This window comes from Poecilia formosa, unplaced genomic scaffold (genome assembly GCF_000485575.1).
Source record: "Poecilia formosa unplaced genomic scaffold, Poecilia_formosa-5.1.2 Scaffold36, whole genome shotgun sequence".
Lineage (NCBI taxonomy): Eukaryota > Metazoa > Chordata > Actinopteri > Cyprinodontiformes > Poeciliidae > Poecilia > Poecilia formosa.
The window spans coordinates 1157658-1177171 of NW_006799975.1; the positions used below are offsets into that span (position 1 = coordinate 1157658).

At 40.0% G+C, this 19514-nt stretch overlaps 1 protein-coding gene and 1 long non-coding RNA gene across 2 annotated transcripts; one reads left to right on the forward strand and one right to left on the reverse strand.

Annotated features, from left to right (window-relative positions):
- The first annotated feature begins 2311 nt into the window (after nt 1–2311).
- LOC107836044 (uncharacterized) lies at nt 2312–4199 on the forward strand. The gene is made up of 2 exons (XR_001661900.1): nt 2312–3524; nt 3847–4199. It is a non-coding gene; the product is annotated as an uncharacterized LOC107836044 (long non-coding RNA).
- An 18-nt stretch (nt 4200–4217) lies between these two features.
- Nucleotides 4218–16294, reverse strand: pomgnt2 (protein O-linked mannose N-acetylglucosaminyltransferase 2 (beta 1,4-)). Its single transcript, XM_007550433.2, has 2 exons — nt 15688–16294; nt 4218–6841 (listed from the first exon to the last, which is right to left on the reverse strand). Exon 2 carries the CDS (start codon nt 6750–6752, stop codon nt 4944–4946), a length of 1809 nt encoding a protein of 602 aa, XP_007550495.1. The 5' UTR covers nt 6753–6841; nt 15688–16294; the 3' UTR covers nt 4218–4943.
- Between the last annotated feature and the right edge of the window lie 3220 nt (nt 16295–19514).

The following is a 19514-nucleotide window of genomic DNA, read 5'->3' on the forward strand; positions in this document are numbered from 1 at the left end:
ACACACACGCACACACACACACACACACACACGCACACACACGCACACACACACACACGCACACACACACCCCCACACACACACACACGCACACACACACCCCCACACACACATACACACACACACACACGTTTACGTGACTATCTTTGTGGGGACTTTCCATTGATTTCCATTCATTTCTACAGTCTAAACCTTACCTTTACCATTTTCCTAACCCTAACCATCACATACCTAACCCTAACCCTATCCAAAACTCAATTCACACCTTAGCCCTAAATCTGACCCCTGACCCAAAAAAAGGGTTTCCCCTTGTGGGGACCAGGCTCCCCACAAGGGGTCCTTGTGGACCAGGCTTCACAAGGAGCAATTGGTCCCCACAAAATAGTATATGTCAGGAAAATCGTCCCCACAAAATTGATCAGAAAAATTAATCTGAGTCACCACATTTTCTGCAGGCTACTTTTTGAAGGTAAAATTTTTGCTGCTGAATATAAACTAAAACAAAAATCATACATAATGTTATGAACTCAATGTCTAAAAATAAAACTATATTTTCTTCCATATTATTCTAATTATTACATCATCCTTACATACATTATCTAAACACGCTTTTGTGTTACGGTAATTTGGAATCAAACTTTTTAATGTCTCAAACACATCGGATACGAATGCACACTAGAATCCATCATACTGCTGTTTTTCTCTTTTCATACTCTAGATGGCGGTGTTGCCATAATTTGGCGTTCTGTTGTGTCCTGACAGTTCTATAACTGAATTTGCTGCTTGCTTCTCAACCTGATGAAGAGGTGAAAAGAAAATATCATGTGTTTATTGTCAACTCATTAACTGAAAACAAATTTATATCTTTATACCTAATGTGTCACTAAACCACAAGAGGTTAACACTCCTTTTTATTTGTTTTCCTTCTCAAGACTCTCAAGCAAAACAACGAGGAAATGGGAAGGTTTATTTTCTAGTAATGTCTGTTCTTCTATTTGACGGGAGGCTTCTGAAAAGAAGGGAATATCAGACCATTAGTCTGATTCCAGAGATGAAGAGGATTGATGTGTAGTGTTGTTTTATTGCCGTCTACTTGACCAGATGAGTGATGGTCTCCTGCTGTGGCTGAGGTTGGTGAACTCACGATGGTGTCACCGTCTCCTGGAGGTGTTTCCAGGTGGAGTAATATGTGGGTCACTTTGTCATTTTGAGGCTTCTCCTGCATGCTGTTGTTTAGGAATTACCACATTTGCACATTTAACAAGATTACTATAATGCAGCCTGGAAGGAAAACATGAATGAACTGGTTGATATCGCAAAATTATGCAGGGAATAGAAGGTTCATTACATGTATTTATGTAAATACAGGCATTGAGAGAATATGTCAGTAATTTCTGACATGAAAAACATGAGCATTATTATTGGGCAAGGCAATTTTATTTCGACAGCACCATTTGTAGATGAGTATATCTAAAGGTTATCAAAACAAAGACAGAAAATCAAAACACCTTTAAGAAATCACTTATGCATTGCATAAAAGAAACAGACTGTGTGAAAAACAGTTATTAAAAACGTACTTTTGATTGATTTTTAAATCTACAGGTACAAAAATGTTCCACTGCATGAGAGAAAGTCCTGATCCTCATGTATTCATACGTTTGTTCTTCAGTGAGATCAAAACAGGCCACTTTTGCTCGTTTTATTATTTTTTTTGCCTTGACCTATAGGTGGTAGCACTGATCATTTAAGATGGCAGCAACCCAAGCAGAAGGCAGACAGGAAGGAAAAGCTGAAAGTCAGCTACTGTTTTCTTTCCATATCAAGTTTTAAAATACAAACAATTCAGAAAAAGACATTTTCCCATCTAATCTCTGTAACATTGACTCTGCCACACTTCAAGTCCAAACTCAGAACTCATCTGTTTTAAGTGGATTACGCTCTTTGATTGTAATCGCATTGTCTTTTTAAATCTTCAATTGTACTTCAATGTTACTATGTATTTCAATTTTGTGTTTGTTTTTATGTTAAATTATGTAAGGTAACCTTGAGTGTCAAGAAAGGCGCCTACAAATAAAACGTATTATTAATGTTTTGTTCCACTATGTAAACTTATTCAGTTCAACAAAGGCCGAGCTTTATTAGAGCTCCACCTGAATAAGTATTTTTGATCACATTTTAAGATTTATTGCCTCTCAGTGTTAGGGGTAGGATGTGTAGACTGCAGTAATGTCTTGAGAAAATAATTGGTAATGCCTGTAGAAGAAAGTTCTTAATGAAATATTTATATATATACACACTAAATAACTCATTCAACAGGCAAAGACACATAGTGTAACAAAAAACTATTTATTAATTCACAGTTCTTGGGGAAAAAATTCCATCTATTTCTAGTGTAGAAAACAAACATTCTGGTTTTACTCATGTCTACAGGAGTGGCAGGAAAACAAAGAAAACTAACCAACAGCACAGACACATATCTAATCCACCACAACCTGCGTTTGCTGCAAAGTCTTCAAATAATCTCTTAAACATGCACTAACCAAAGGAACCTATGTTGGTGGCAGTGTTTTTGTTCATCTTATATTTCCATAGAAATATCTTGATAAATCTCATTTACTAAACACTTTAATTCAATGACATAAAGGAGAAGCACGACACTGCAATTTATCGGCAAATGATGACATTTGACAGGCAACCATGAAGTTGAAAGGAAACCTGTGAGGCTGGCAAGTTTTATTACGATGAAAATGATGCACAGACTGGAGTCGAGGAAGGCATCGCTTAATACTAAATACTGCCAGGTGAAATAATACTGCACAAAAACTGATTGACTATTATTTTTGATTAGCACCAAATAAAGAAAAAGAAAGTACTTTAGTGTTCGATATTTAAAGTGTACATTGCTGTAAACAGTATTTGCCCCTACTGTCTTTTAATAATCACTCTGTAGAACAATTGATTGCTGTAATGTAACGAGCATTAATACAAACAAAATATATTTAGCAGTAATTAAAGGAGTACTTAAACATGTCTTGAATAAGTCTACATATTCAATATAACATTGGGGAACTGTGCGTATATATATCTTTTTTGCCATCAGTCTCTTTCTATCTTTCAGTCTTTATCTATTGCATCTTTTTCTTTCTCAGTAACTATCGGATTTCATTACAGAGACCACTGTCACTGGGGAGGGAAAACTGTTGATGGTTAGTAGTAACAATGTTCATCCATCTATCACTTGCTTTACATGTACCCGGGGTCAGCAGCCTGGGTAAATGAACTTCCCTTTCCCCAGCCATTCGGGCCAGCTCATCTGGGGAAATCCCAAGGTGTTCCCAAGTCAGTCGTGAAACTTAGTCCCTCCAGCGTGTCCTGGGTCTTCCTCTGGGACTCCTCCCAGTAGGACGTGCCTGGAACACCTCAGCAAGGAGGCGTCCAGGATGCTGAGTCTACACTTTAAGTTTGCCAAGCAAGCGGTGTGGCTTTTATGTTAGACGTGTAATATTTTCCAAAAATGAGCCCTCGTAGAGGGTTCTTACAAATATCGGTACAGGTTAACCTGCTCCAAATGAGTGACCCACAGCAAGTTACAAAAGTTCGGAGGAGCACGAGCAGGGCCCTGGCAGCTGCACAAGGCCACCATAGGCTACCATAAGCTAATCAGTTAACTATAAACCTAGTTTGAGAGTTTAGAGTTCAAAGTAGCGGAGCGACCACGCAGGATCAGAAATATGTCACGATGTGATCTAACCTAACTGTGAACACCTATGTCAATCTTCTATGAGCGGACGCCGGTTATGTTCATGGGGCACCTCCATTGGATAATGGTAGGAAAAATGCTGGAAGGTCTAGCAAACAGTGTGTGATATTGAATTTAAGCACATACTGCAGAACTAGCATCCAAAACACACCAGCAAGTCAATTTCTTGATGCTTTTAAAAAGGCCTTTTGGAGTGGCCAAGTTAAAGTCTAGATTCCAATGATGAAAAGACTCATTACCAGTTATCAAAAACACTTTATGGCAGTTGTTGGTAAGGATGGAAGAAACAGTCATTGTGTTTGGTAGGTAAACTATTGGTTTGGATAAGTTTTAAAAGCATTACTTGCAAACTGTCTTTTTTGTATTCACTCTGGTTGTTTTTTTTTTGTATCAGATATTAATATTTGATGATTTGAAATATTTAAATGAGATAAGAAAAAAAACACTGAAGCAGATATGGAGGTATGTACTTTTCACTTCAAGATAAATGATAACATTTAACAAAATTAAGAATAGGCAGTGCTTTACACGTATCTGAACATAGAGTTTAAAAGAAGGATTTTTGTGGCATGGGCTAAAATCTTTTACTGAAACTTTTTCCAAATACTTTAAAGGACTGACTGTGTACATTTCCAAACCATCTGACGGATGAAACAAAGTTTATTTAAGTTACAAGTAAACGCAGCAGGTATAAACTAAGTTTATAGAACAAGTTGGTTTGATTTTGGATGGATTGTGTATATTATGAGTAATTTATGGAATCATCCGTTCGCACACACACTTCAGACAAGTCAGAAAAATGTAAAAAAAACCTTGATTATCTATATAACATCTCTTCACCTACAACACAGAAGCTACATTGCATACTCTAAAAGGTAGAATCCAGCGTATAGACTAATCCTAAAATCTCATAATATTCTTCTCATAAATACATCTGCTCATTTAAGTTCTTGTATTATCAGTAGAGGAGTTTGAAAGTGTAATAAATAAACTTCTCAGTTTTCATCACCCAGTAGCAGAGGAGTCCTCCAGTAAAGACGGAGAGAGTCTTCACATCAGCTTTGTCTGTCCTGGAACTGCAAAGATCTGCTTAACACCATTTATTTACCAAGACTAATCAAAATCTAATCAAGCAGCCCCTTCCAGTGAGGTTGTAGAAATTGACAGGGTGGCTCTGTGTTTATTAGGTCCGACATGTTAGAACATCTGCAAACGGACCTAAGAGGTTCTTGTTAAAGATGCACCTCACCCACACCAGGTAGGTAGTAAAGGGCTTTATGTTCTCAGAAAAAGTGTAATTCTGTTGAGGAAGGATATAAGGCATGTAGGTGTTTTCTCCCTGCTCTTGGATCCATACCTCATACTTAACCTCTCTCACCTTCAGGTACTTTAGATTCCACGGGATCTGCCAAGAGACTGTGAGTTTGGCCTCATTAGGGGTTTGTACTGATGTCTGACAGTGGGCTTCTCTGACCCGGCCAGGGTGAACTGTGGTGGCTATCTTTGTTTTTTTCAGGCTAGGCTTACTCTTCATGCCATCTTTGAGGACCTTGAGGAATGACGGAATGTCTACCAAAGTATCCTGGTAGATCCGGAAAAGCCATTCCGGGTTCCTGCAGCACAGGTGCCTTGGGACGTCCGTACTTGTCAGGATGCGCTCCTGTTCATCTTTTTCTAAGTGGGCAATGCCACCTTGCTCCCACGGTCTGTCTGGATGGGTGACAGTGTTTTCCTCCTTAGAATTCCTCCAAAAAATGTAGTGAAGGTCCATGCCTGGTAGAGTGGCGAGGGTTTTATATGGAGTATACTGCTCTGGGTTCACAGCAAAGGGGAACAACTCTACCACAGTTGCACCTCTGGGGAGGAACATTGAGGTGATGAGCTGAGCTCCATGCATGCTGACCAACATGGAAGCAGAGCTAATCACCTGGATGATACTAGGAAAAGACTGCTCCTCCAGGGATACTGTAACCACTCTCATCTGGAACTCCTGGGCTAAGGCCATTATTAGCTCTGCTTCATTCAGAATTAATCTTGTGGTCGAGCGACTAAACACAGCGATGTATTCATCTTTCTTGTCTCTCTCCCTCTCTTGCTCTGAGCTTCCTCCATCCTTCTCTGCCTCGTCCTGCTTTGTTATGTTCATTTTCTCCATTAAAGCCTTGGCAAAATGTCTGATCTCATTCCCTGAAACCAAAATGTTGGCTTTGGGCCCCTGTGGCTGAACAAACCCATACTGGTACCAGGTGGTCATTTTGGACAAACCAACATAAGATTTAGTAAAACACATTAGTTTTCCAAAGTTCCTCAACTGCTCTTTAAGAAGTGGCTGCTTGCTGCTGAGAAGTCGATAGAGGTCGAAGTGCGGCCCTTCACCCCAGCCTTCCATGAACACGAGACGTGCCTCATCGTCCAAGTCGGAATACTGTTTCATGGTAAAGAAGGCAGGGAGAAGATCATCGTGGAATACGTGCATAAGGTTATCCGGATTGAATCTGTTGAGGATCAGAGTCACATCTGGTACAAAAACAGGTTTGGGCATGAACTTTAAAGCACCAGCTGGGAGTTCTAAAAAGTTAAAATATTGGGTGTTGTGATCCTCTACTGAGGATAAATCTAGTAGGGCAGGTTGAAAGCGCCTAGATCCAAGATTAGGCAGCATGACAGAGGAGTTGGAGTGGAAAAACACAAACTCCTCTGCCTCGGAGGAGTAGCACAAATAGTCAAAGCGGCAGATGCGGTCGGTGTGCATCTTGCCAGTACACACCATGCGGGTGCCATGTTCCTGGAGAGATTGCAGGGCAACATGGTAGTCGATACGGGCCTGAGAGAGCTCCTTGGACTGCTGTGTCATATGCAACTCCTCCTCCAGTGAGGCTGCATGCTCGCTTAGCTTGGAGTACTTCCAAAGTAGGGCTGCAATCACGGAGACGAGTAACCCATTAATTAGTGCACCAAAGCTCATCCTGCAGCCCGCCACAGAAGCTCGCATCACTGCAGCCACTGAGGACCCGGCGCCCAACTCCAACTGGCCTCCAACCTCAGAGGGAAGTGGCAAAACATTAACTGCCAAACAATGACCTGAAACAAAGAAGAGAATATAGAGATGAGAGAAAATTCATTGGTATCCCATTATAGAACAGCAACAAAAAAAAAAAAAAAAAAAAAGCTTCTTATTGCAGTAGCATCATCGTACTGAACAGCTTGTTGACAAAGGCATCAAAAAGTTGCAGGATGGAAACTCTCAAGGACTGGACATTGGCTCCCATAATCTAGAAAGATTAATAAAATCTACCTCTTTCTGTATACTACAATGCTGTGAAATGGACCTGCTGGAAGACTTGGTACAGTTCAACAGTAAATAAGAGGTTTAATAAAGTGTAGAACAGCTGGGGTGCCAATAATTTTGCCACTGCTAATTTGGTTTAAAAAAAAAACAACAACCTTAAAACGAGATTAGTTTTTAAAATATTGAATAAATATACTTAACAGATGTTATGCTGCTGCTGTAATAAAATGTGAATCAATCTGGAGGCTGCTTCCACGTCTTTATCAGAGCTGCCAATAAATGTAGATGAAAAGGAACATTTTCTGTGACTGTTACACATGAATACATCATTTATGCATATCTAAACAGAGCTGTACATATTTCCTTCCTGCCCTGTAGTTTGCCTTTAGATGTAACAGAGCACAAACAACTGACCTCCAGTCAGTAAGTATCAAAAACAAATATCATTTGCATTCATATTACAGTTGCACAATATACTGAATTGCAAAAGCCAATATAATAATTGTAAGCGACTGCTTGGGACACAATATTTGGTAGAATACTATATTTCATTAACGTTTCAGCTGTCAGGCATTTACACTCTGCATAATGATAATATCTGGCCCTGAAATTATGCTTGGTGGCGATGTGTATTGGAAAAAAAGGGACAGTGTGAGGAAACTGAGGAATAATTCTCATCCATGTCTGAATCAGGTTTAAGCCAGTCTTCCCCTACCCTGGTCCTCTTGTTTCAGTCCAGATGATTTCAATTAACAAGAGTTTGCTGAACTGTAATCAGCTGAATCAGGCAAATTAAAGCAGGGAAACATCTAAAACATGCAGGGCAGTGTGCCACAAGGACCAGGATTGAGAAACTGGTTTAAGCTATAACGTAAATAATAAAAAAAACATTTCTTGATATTGTGCAACTCTGATTCATATTCCCATTTTATGTCTGAGATTATGCTACTTCTATAAGAGAGAAATTAATTTAGCACATTTACAATTTGGGGTACCAATGAATGTGGATAAGTCTGTAAGCTAAGGAGAGTAAATACCAGTCTAAAGAAAAACATCAACAAATATGTTTGTTGAATCTGAATCAATCCTCTGAGTAAAAATGGGCAAGACACTAATACAGTGTAGGTATGTTAGTGAAGCAAAACCAACAAATCAATACACAGACCATATTCCATCTTTATATAAGATGGATTCAGACATCCATCGTGTGGTCTTAGCTCTCACCTTTGGAAACAATCTCCCTTTATTTTTACAAACCTATTCTCCTCACCTTATGTCCACTCTGATATGTCAGGACAAATGAGACTGCGAGCAGGCACAGCAAGGAACATTGCTCTCTGCTCTCCTCATCTGCATACTGAGAGAACAAGTGAGTCATTGAGAGACGCCAAATCAAAGGAACAGCTAATGGCCAGCAGCTGCCTGCACACACAAAGCAACTGGCATGCTAAATATCCCTTTAAGTGCTAGTCTAATTAGCTAAACAGACTTACATCAAGTTTATTCTGTTCAATTCATCATCATGCAATCACTAATAATGATAAATAATGATATTAGTACACACCAATAATGTTGTAGTGTCTGTCAGAAGCTGGTCTCTCAGCAGGGGCTCAAACTAAACTAAGGTAAGAGTCTATGTGGACACTGAAATCTTAATTAATTAATTCACTAAGCTTTGAACAAAATGCCCCTTTAGCACATACACTGAATCATTCTGCCCATGTTGCCATCATGCTGCTGCTCTCACAGCACTACCAGTCTGCAGTCTTCCTTACTCTTTCCATTCAGTCCCTGAGCTATTTCTGACATCCATGCAAGTGCAATGTCACTGGCAATAGGGTCACCTTTTTAGTTCAAACTCAATGGAGACACACAGGCACAATGCAGGCACAGTAAGAATGAAGCAATGAAATGCTGGGTTTATGAAAGACAACAGAAAGGTTCACATCTCGATGGTCATCTTGAATATTTAACTGAGAAGTGTGGTTAATGACCAAATATTTCCTGTGCTATCAGTCTACTCCCCAATGGGTAGTCAAGGACGGCTCTTCCAGGACCTAGACTGAGACCACATCCTCCAACACCAAGACCAGAACTTCCAGACCACGACCAGGACCAAACCTACCGAGACCAAGATGAAGATCCAACCTTCCAAGACCAAGACAAAGATGCTCCAAGACCAAGACCAAATGTTTAGAGTTCAACTAATATTTTCTTTTTTAGGATACTGAGGATTTTTTGTACACCTCAAAATACAAAAATGAATGGTAAAACGGTAAATTATTCAAACAAAGCTATTTTTAAACTAATAATTATAACGATAACTAATATTTAAGTTATTAACTGCAGCCATGCATTGATGATACATAATCTGGGAGATGAAGCATCAAAAGGTCTTCCAGAGTCACACTGATCTGACAAATGTTGCTCAGTAGAATCTGATGCAGATAATAAAATGATCAGGATGGCCAACAGCTGAGCTAATTTGGAAAGAAGTGAATGGATTCGAAAAGGCTGCATGAGGATCACGACAGAAACTGAGCCTCATGCTTTACGCATTCCTCAGGTGAATGCTGCAAGTTGTACATCCTGTTCCAATAGATCCACAAATCGCAGAGCATGTCCTGTAAGCACACAGGCCCCTGGATCTAGGGACATCAACTTGTACGAAGAGGAAGAACAAATTGATCCACAATGGTTGCTTGGTTAGTGTGGAGATGATAAGTGCTGTGATGATCAGACAGAGTTAGTGCTTGGTAGCCTGGAGGGTTTGGTGCATTTTAATCAGAATCCTGGAAAGCAGTGGCAGAGGGTCCAGTGGGAGGGGAGTAGTGCACGGTCACAGCCAGATTTCCTGCTCTCCTCCAGCCCTCCAACTGTTTGTCTCTACACCAAATCCCCATAGCTTCTATATTTCAGTTAGTTCCATAAGTGCTCAAAAGCTTCCCTAAAGCAGTGGTCAACTCGGAGCTGTGTGTTTAGCCGAAGTCTGGACCAGTGTTCCTCTTCCTTCCGGACACCTGCTGACCATGACAGTGTGTCGTTATTTGATGTTATTTTTATTTCTAGACCTGAACATGGCCTGTCAGCTTGGATCAAGTTGCCTGGACCTCAGTGTGGCACCGTGGAGGATTAATGGCCCAGCAGCCGTTACCGGGTTGTACCAAGACAAGTCTCATACCCGTTCTCACTTTGCATCCCTTTCTTCTTCATGTCCAGACAGACTGCTAAAGCTCTGCAATCTGCTCCAGAGGAAGAGACAGGAAAAAACCACTGACTCCCTGATAACAACAGCCAGTGAGTGTGAGAAAACCCCCATGGTCCATGTTTGATGCATCACATGTCTGACAACTTGTCTATTGCAAGCTAAGGGTAAGTACTTGATTTATAGCACACTGCTTTAAGTTGTCTCTTTCCTCTCAGGGTACATGGGCTGGTGTGGGCTTTTTGCTGAATGTTGAAGTGACAGAGACAAAAAGGAAAAAAATGAAATGTCGGCAAAAACCCCTGTAGAACATGACTCCAGCACAGAGCAGGAGGAGCATGTGGAGACATAGCACCAAAACAAGAGCTACACGTCTCCACCACGGTGTCCAAGTCTCCTGCATACACACTGAAAGACACTGGTTTATAGGAGGACACTGGTGTTAGCACGGGTACTACCCTTTTCTGTCCTGTTTCTCATTATTTAGTGCATCTTCATGCACCTCAGTCTGAGCAGGCGTGTCATTCTTTACATCAAGAATGACACGGCTGTCTGGATGTCAAACTAACACACAAAAACAGGTAAAACCCAGAAATAGATTTCATTCTTGATGCCATATTTATAACTTACGATCAGGGAAAAGGAGCAGCTCAAGAACATGTTGTCCACACTGACATGAACAATTGGCTAAATTCTATTTTTCAGCTGCACTGTCGTCTGAATGCAAACACTTTTCATGAAAGATTTGGACTTTTCACACTAATAATGTTGAAACCCTGGGAGCACTTGACAATCTGGCAGAAACGGCGACGTTTTAGCAGGTATTTTTAGACTGCATCTCACCACTGAACCTGGGTGTTCTGAGAAAACAAAGAAACCTGTTGTTTAAAGAGAGAGATGCTCAAAATGACATCACTGCAACCTGAGTTTTACACATCGACGCTGGAAGTGTAAACTTGTAAGAGCACAGAATACACACCTTCCTACAATCACAGGTACATCTTCAGAAAATGTCTCACAGAGCACAGAAGTAACAAAACTGTTTATGGAGACAGCAATTATTCTGATTTTAGATTATTCTGATTTTAGATAGAAACAGAACTAATTGGGGCTGCTGCATAGTTTTTAGAAGCTACAGTGGACTCCCAGTATTTGTGGTGGCTAGGGAGCTCATTAGCTGTGCTCTCAACTGGCTGCTAACACCTGTTAGCATCTACAGTCATATTTTTCAGTCTTATTATAAGAAACAACGAGGGAAAAATAATCCATCCTGGTAAATATGCAGCCATAAGGAACAGAGTTTGGGATCACTCTGTAAATATCTACACTGCCCCCAAGAGACCCAACCATGCTTTATACTTACGTTAGCACGATGAACATGATTAATTAATTAATAATGAAATATCTAAACATTGCAACTGCAAAATGGTTATTTCCCATGAATACCAATTGACTACAAATGAGAATATATCACCAATCAACTGCTCAGTCAGCTCCAGTTTTGTGGGTCATTGACCCTTTGCACATGACATCACACTTGTCTATAAAGTCCGGTTCACATGGGGAGGTGAGAATGCACAATCGGACTCTAGTGCAGACAACAAAAGGAAACTCTGGTCTGCCTATTATCACATTTATTTAGTTGATTTCGCTGTAAAAATTGTCATAGGGTGCTGAGTGGTTGACAGCACAAAACAGACAAATGTGCAAATTAAACTTGTCATTTTATTGTAAACCTTTTGATGGACACAGAAGACGGCGATGGATAGCTCCATCAATCATTAGGACTGACAATTGGCATATTTATCAAATTGCAGTGAACACTTTTTACAAGGTAAGGAGATTCATTTTCAAATACTTCATAAATAAGTAAGATTAGTAAGATACAATTAAATATTGCATTATGGTGAAGGTACGCGACTAATCATTAGAAACCAAAGAGAAAATGCCCCACCATCATTTAGCTTACCCTGTAGGGAAAAAAGGTTAGCATCTAGACTTTTGTACACTTTTAAGTCTGCTCTGTTTTGAGAGGAAATGCTGTGAATTCAGGCAAATTTGATCAAATCAAAAACATGCCAGGAGGAAGGAGGTGTGGATAAGTTTCAAAGCTAGCTATTTCTAACTTTTGTAAATTTCGTTGTTTATTAGCCCCAGCTAGTTGTGCTACTTCCATAGACAAATTAGCTCGACTTGAACAAATAGAAGCCATAGCTACACGGTCAAAAACAACCTCGGAAAACAATCACAGTCACTTGGTTCAATACCGCTATCCCTCATTTCTGAAGTCCATCATGGTGCCTCAGCATGATTGACATTGTTGCAAAGTGTCAGTACATGCCCACAACATCATGATCCTCCTAATAATCCTCAGTCTATTTCCAATAAAACACTGCAGCTCTCCTCATTGTTTACACTTCAGCAGAGAGCCATATGCTGCTGTGTGTACAGCTGAGCACTTCCTCTCTCCATGTTGCCCATTGGTGACCTCAAGTGTCATACATACATTTATTTCACAAACTGTTAAGGTAGTGTCAAAATCCCTTTCATTTCTTGTGCCTAGTTGTGAGATAAAGCCTTTAAAGTTTGTGTTGAATATGAATCCAGCTACTAATCCAAAGAATAACTTTATTCTAAATAGCTCATTAAAAAAAACAACAAACAACGAAAAAAAATCGCTTAAAGTTGGTAGAAAATGATGAGTGAACATCTGGGAAGAGGTTCATCGCAGGCCGTTCTGACATGATCACAAATAAACCCTCACATTTATAACCTCCTGTGAACAAACATTTGGATCTTTGCAGAAGAATGCTATGAAGTTAATGCTAACAGACAGCTTCCTTTATAACAAAGCACTCAACCACACACTGGGTCTGAATATACCAGCACAAAAAAAAAACATGCAAATCAATTCATATTCATGCATTTCCACATCCACAAAGTACTGAACTGAATTATTTCCTCCTAGAAAAAGAATATTCCCAGAAGGCAACTGAACGCTCTCCTTCACAGAGAGGCGCTGCAGTTACAAGAAAATAGGCAAATAAATCCCCCTGAATGGCTCTGAAGACAAGAACAGAAGTGCATATCAAAGAAAACAACCCTCCTATGTGAACCCAGGCCGGGTCCCTGTTAGGAATTCAGGACCTTTAGATGGACCCAGACTGAGTCGTCCTTCATTATATGCTTGCAATTATTTCTAACCTAGCTAACTTGTAAGAAACATGAAGTATGTCATCATGTGAACCTTTTGTTAAGTAAAGCAGGTCCAGACTTGGACTTGAACTGCACCCAAGTCACAAAAACAAACACTAGGGACTTGACTTTTACTTTGCTGGAGATCAGAATCTCATGTAATCAGGAGTGAAAGGTACAAATCAGTAGGGTTTGTTTTGGTGCTTATTGTCCTCCTGTGTTCACAGAAACAACGACATTTCAGTGCCACAAAACAGACCTAGAATGAGAAAAAATGTCTTGTGAACATCTGTGCTGTGATGCAGAGATGACCTCCGGTTCATGTGACCAGCTGGCTGCAGGGTTTAAAAGCACACACACAATTGTTTCTGTAGCAAATACTCTAAAACAAGTTCTCCTGATATCTGTTAGAAAGGAATAATGAAAGGGAGATGTCTGAACACACACTTCCTGTGTAGAGCTTCATGACAGACCTGCAGCACCTTGACCAGAGGTCACATGGAGGTGAACATTCGGTCGGGTTGATCTGTGATTTCTGAATGCCAGGTGGCAGCAAACATCAGCCAGACGTCTGGAGAGGAACCTTCCTGACGCCTCCCATCTGACCCATCTGACTGCAGCAACACCACCACCACTTTTCTTAAAGGGGTAGTATTATGTATTTTCCAGCCAAATAAAATAATTTCATAGCACAATCAAGTAACAATGTTAACTCCAGTTGTTATAAAAATGCTATATATATATGAAATGTGATTTAAAAAAAATTAAACTTCATATTTCAATGCCTTGAAATTGGGTCTGTGTCTCTTTAAAAAATCCTGCTCTTTCTGAAACTCTGCCATCAATACGTCATCACAACATGGTTCCTCTACTGACTCTTTAATAATATTTTTTACCAGCGTTCCACTGAGAAGTAGCTCCTATAAGAGCTCAGCTAATGCGTCGTTCCACCAGGTGTTGCTAATTGCTGCTGGCTAGTCTGAAGGAGATGAGTGGAGGAGTCATGGAGGAGGGCTGTTCTGACAGGCAGAATCAGAAACTGCAGCTCTGAGGAGAAGCTATGTCCTCAAATGTCCACCAGGGAGTTTTCCACAGCCAAATGGTTGCCATGGAGATTAAAGGATTTCTCAAACATACATGAAAGAATCAAAGCAACACTCCAGGTGTGTTTTTGACAAGGGAATAACATCATAACACATTGTAAAACTAAAAAAATGTCCATTTTACATAATATTGTCCCTTTAAAATGTTTGTTCAACCCAGAATTTATTCTTATTGAATTCTACACTTATTCAACCTAGTTTCTAATTATTGACACTAAGAGTATACTGCCAAGTTTAAAAACACAACAGTTGAAATGCTAATGAAATATATTGTAATATTCTACCAAAAATGGTGTCCAAGCAGTTGTTTGCGATCATTGACTAATACTGGATGGACTTTTGTGATTCAGTACATTGTTCAGTTGTAATATGAATGCAAATGATGTTTGCTTTTGATGCTTACTGACTAGAGGTCAGCTGTTTGTACCTTCACTTCTAAAAGTGAAAGTACAAACTGCAGGGCTGTGTATAAATGATGTACACAAAAATAGAAAATATTCCTTCTTTCCATCTACATTTATTGGCAGCTCTGGTAAAGATGTGGATAAGCTATTTTTCTACATAATCATCCAGAAACACCCAGAGAACTAAATTTGAGTCTCAGTTCCGGCTGAGGTTAGAAGCTCCACATGCCTACGTTTGTGATGGTAGGAAAGAAAAATATTTTTCCCAGGCATCACACCACAGAAACCAGATGGCATGTAGATGGAGCCTAATGGTTGTCATGGAGATGTGATGAACCCAAGACGCCTCTTTTTGCTACAGGTCTCCAGCAGAGAGCTTTAAACCGGTTTTTCCCTGCCTGACCATCCCATCCCCCTCACGGTGTGCAGGGGGAGATAAACATGGATCCTCTAATGGGACTGTCCCGGTGTGCGAGTAAATAAAAACATTTTTTCTTTTTAACTTTCTTTCTGAACACAGTACTATTTTTAAACGTGTTTTAGACCAGATTGCAAAGAGTTAACAATAAAGTGCCTAGAACTGTTTATATAAATTCAAAGTGTTCAGCTTTTACTTGCATTTTTTCATTCATATTTGACACTAACTACCATGACAGCCAGCAGCTGGACCCGCTTCGGTTCTAAACATGCTACACTGAAGCATCCAGCTGTGTGTCTGCTGCAGCTCTTACCTGCAGTCCCACTAACAGTCCCAGTCCCAGAGACGGCGTTGCCTGTGCGGCTCTGTGAGGACAGTCCGGAGGTTAGCTCATTCAGGCACCATCAGCTCGCCAGTCCGGAGCCCCAATCCGGAGACAGGAGAACCCCGGAGGAAACAGAGGACACGGAGAAAACACCGGCTTGTTCAGTTACAGAGAACCCGCACCCCCACCTCACCGTGTCTGGCTATGGTCCCGGCCGGCCGGGCTGTCAGGGGGACAGAGAGGGAAACAGAGACAGAACCACGGGCAGTGGAGCCGCTCGGAGGAGAGAGAGGAGTCTGACTGCAGACTCTAGCGGAGCTCCGCAGGAAGCGGAAGTAGCTCCGCTGGAGCGGGTGGGCCTTAGAATTTATTTTCCTCCCTCTTTTTAATTATCTGTCAGAAACAGCAGCCAGTATTCACAATTATATGACCTGTTTACTGAATTTACAAATTTGAATAAAAACTACATATAAATCACTAGATATACAAATATAAGTGTCTAATTATTATTGCTTTAGCGCCCTCTTCTGCTTGGGCGTCAGAACATGTGACAGGTGATGCCACTGATATCTGAAATGAGACAGTTATTACTTAATTCAATGTAGTTTTAATATATAATGACAATGAATTGGCTGCTAATCCCCACTCTTTTTATTGTAATAAATTTTTCATAAGTATTCGTCTGCTAAAGCATGCACTGTAAAAACTCATTGGCAATAAAAACAATAAATTAGATTTGGGAAAAAATACACCATTACTTCAAACTATTTACTTACAAATGCAACTTAAAGTAAAAGAGCAATGATTTGTTTGTTTGTGCTTTTCTCAGTGTACTAATAATTTTTACACATTCAACTCAGTTTCTTCATACCACCAATTTAATGCTGTTCCAAGCTACTTTCAAGGCCCCATAAGATCAAATTTATATGCAAAAATAAATTTAATACAGATGGTTTCAAAGTCAACTACATTATTCCAGTTCAATCCTACTCATTAAACAAATACACCCAAGTTCAGATTATAATTCAAATAGTTGGAAAGTTACTTAAGGAAACCCAGGAATTTCTCACACTGTCCATGCATGTAACAAAAGGGGAAACTTCCTTTTAACAGGAAGAAATTTCCAGCAGAACCAGAACCAGGTTGAGTGTGATCTGCCATGGCCGACTGGGGGTTTGAGAAGACAGAGCATACACACACACATTTAAGCCTTGACAACCAGACATGCTGTATGGGGGTCATGTGGCTAAAAAGGCAGTTTCACTGTCATTAAGTCGGTCACTGCTGAGTGATGACTGGATCAACACCATGGAAGCAGAAAGCATCCATATTGAGGATGTAAAAAGTGGGTTTCCCCTCAAGAACTCTCAGGTTGACACACAACCAGCTCTCTGACCATGTCACTCACATTTCACACACAACTAACTCCAACGGAGCCATAGAGAAGTTCTGCTCTCCCACATTCCACACCAGGAAAACCAAATGCTACAGGAACAGAAGGCAGATAGATCTCTCCTTATGTGGGTTAAATCCTGCTGTTTAAGAGGAGTTGTGTCCACAATGCGTGTGTGTGTGTGTGTGTGTGAGCACACACGCATGAGATGACCTTCAGATGCTGCCAGCCAAACACTCGTTTCTCACCTGTGATTGACTTCTTCACATCATCAGTGCAACAGTGTAAAGGAGGTCAGCTCTCTGGTGAACCTCTGAAAAAGGCGTTGCTGACGTGACATTCGTGCAGGACGTGTTAGCATTCATGCTGCGCCGCTGCTCTAACTCCCTCCATCACGGCCCTCCAGAAGTCAGCTTGCAGGTTTTTCCCCGAGACAGCTGGGAGCTCCGAGGTTAATCCGTTAAAGTCTAAAGTCAGGGTTTTGTCTCATCGACTCTCTTCTTCTCTCCTCTTACAGCTTTCTCCACCATTCATTACCTCAGACACACACATACACACAAATATCAGTGCTTTGAACTGTGACTAAAGCCTCCTTGTGTCTCTGTATTTGTCTTTGATCTGTGTTAAAGGTTAGAGTAGCTTCTGCAGATTGTGCAGGACAAGAGCAGATAAAGTTCATGCTGGAAGCTTTCAGCTAGGAGCTGTAGGCTCACTGTCAGAGCATCAGGGAACAAACATGACTACTGTTTGCAAGCAAAGACTTGGTAATGTGATCATGCAACCTTTTTATAAAATCTTATTCTGCTGAAAACATTAATGTTGCTTCATGGATGTGAAAAGTTAGCTTTCCAGAACTTTTCTAAAGTTGAATGAGATCAGCTTGCTTTCTTCTTTTAGACCTGATAATCATATTTATATTGCTCTGTCACCTACAAGTAGCTTTAACTTGTGACCTACATTTTCAGAAATATTGCTGTTGATATGTTTCATCACATTGAAACATATCCACAGCCAAATCCTTCCTGAACCAGCCTGGTTTAGAAAAACAGATTTATTTCTAGATTAGATCACTGTAGCACTGTTTTCTGGAATCTCCAGTTATATAACTAACTTCAGTTCATGCAGAACACTGCAGCAAGAAGTTTGAACATCACTCATCTTAAAATCTCTACACCAGCTTCCAGTTAAACAGAAAACAAATAGGTTTTAAAATCCCACTAACTTTAATGATTTGCCCTGTTTTTTATGTTTCTTTGATGCTAAAAGAATATAAAGAATGAATATACGCACAGCTGTTTTCTCCAACTGTTAGCTCATGTATTTTTGTTGTGACATATTTCAATTATTTTCTTTTTCATTTTTGTAAAAAGAAAATAATTCTTCACAAATGTCATTTTCGCCCTTAATAATAAACACCTTCATTTGAAAACTAGATCTTGTGCACCCTTTAATTATCTTTGACTAATTTTCAAATTGGTTTGATGTTTTAGAACACCGAAGAGTGACAAATATGCCAAAAAAAAAGGAAGTGAAGAATGGGGCAAACACTTTTTCATCCCACATACTTTAAATCTGACTTGATATGAAAGGACTGAATTGTCTTTTTCTGCACAGTGCCTTGTGAGTCTCAGTTCTCATATGTGGTGAACCAAACCGGCATAACAAAAATAAACTGAGTTGAATTTCAATAAAGAAATAAATTGGTGAAGCTGCCGGATCTGTTAGATGTTGGGTGTTTGTATTTAATGAAGATGGCTTCTTTCACTCCTCTTTCTGAGACTCTACTGTCATGAACTCCTCGTCCTTGAGACATAGCTGAACTGCTGAGTCCTGAACCGACAGCTGACTGTTCTGACCCAGAGCTGCATACACCACACCACTTACCCTGTGTTGCTGTTTAGTCCTTGGGATGAAGTAACCATGTTGCAATCCAAGAAAGGCAGGAATATTTTGCTCCTTAGTATCTCAAATACGTCAGCCAGAATCGACCAAATAGTAAAATAATATCAAGTCTCATCAGGCTTTAGTTCTACTTCACATCCTGTTTCTGTTTCTATTTCTCTTTCTGTGCTCACAAGAACCTCCCAGCACAATGTCGTATAAATGCAGCAATGACATCATCCAGATGGGCTTTAATGAGCCAAATGTAATACGTACTGCCAGCAGCAGCCATTAACTCGGAGTTGTTACACAATTTAAAAAAGGAGCCAAAACATTAGAGTAAAGCGTATCAACAGGGGATAAAGAAAGGAGGACACATTTTACTAGATCTAATTTAGAGCATTTATTCAGAGATGAGACAGAAAATATAACTAAGCCACAAACTAGAGTATGACTGGAATTCTGGAATTTTTAATCTGAGTTAAAAAAAAATAAAAATAAATCTGAACTTTTCACAACTGCCTGATATTTTTTTTTAAAA

Coding starts and splice junctions, on each gene's coding strand:
- pomgnt2 (XM_007550433.2), bottom strand. CDS start 6,752: ATGCGAGCTTCTGTGGCGGGCTGCAGGATGAGCTTTGGTGCACTAATT.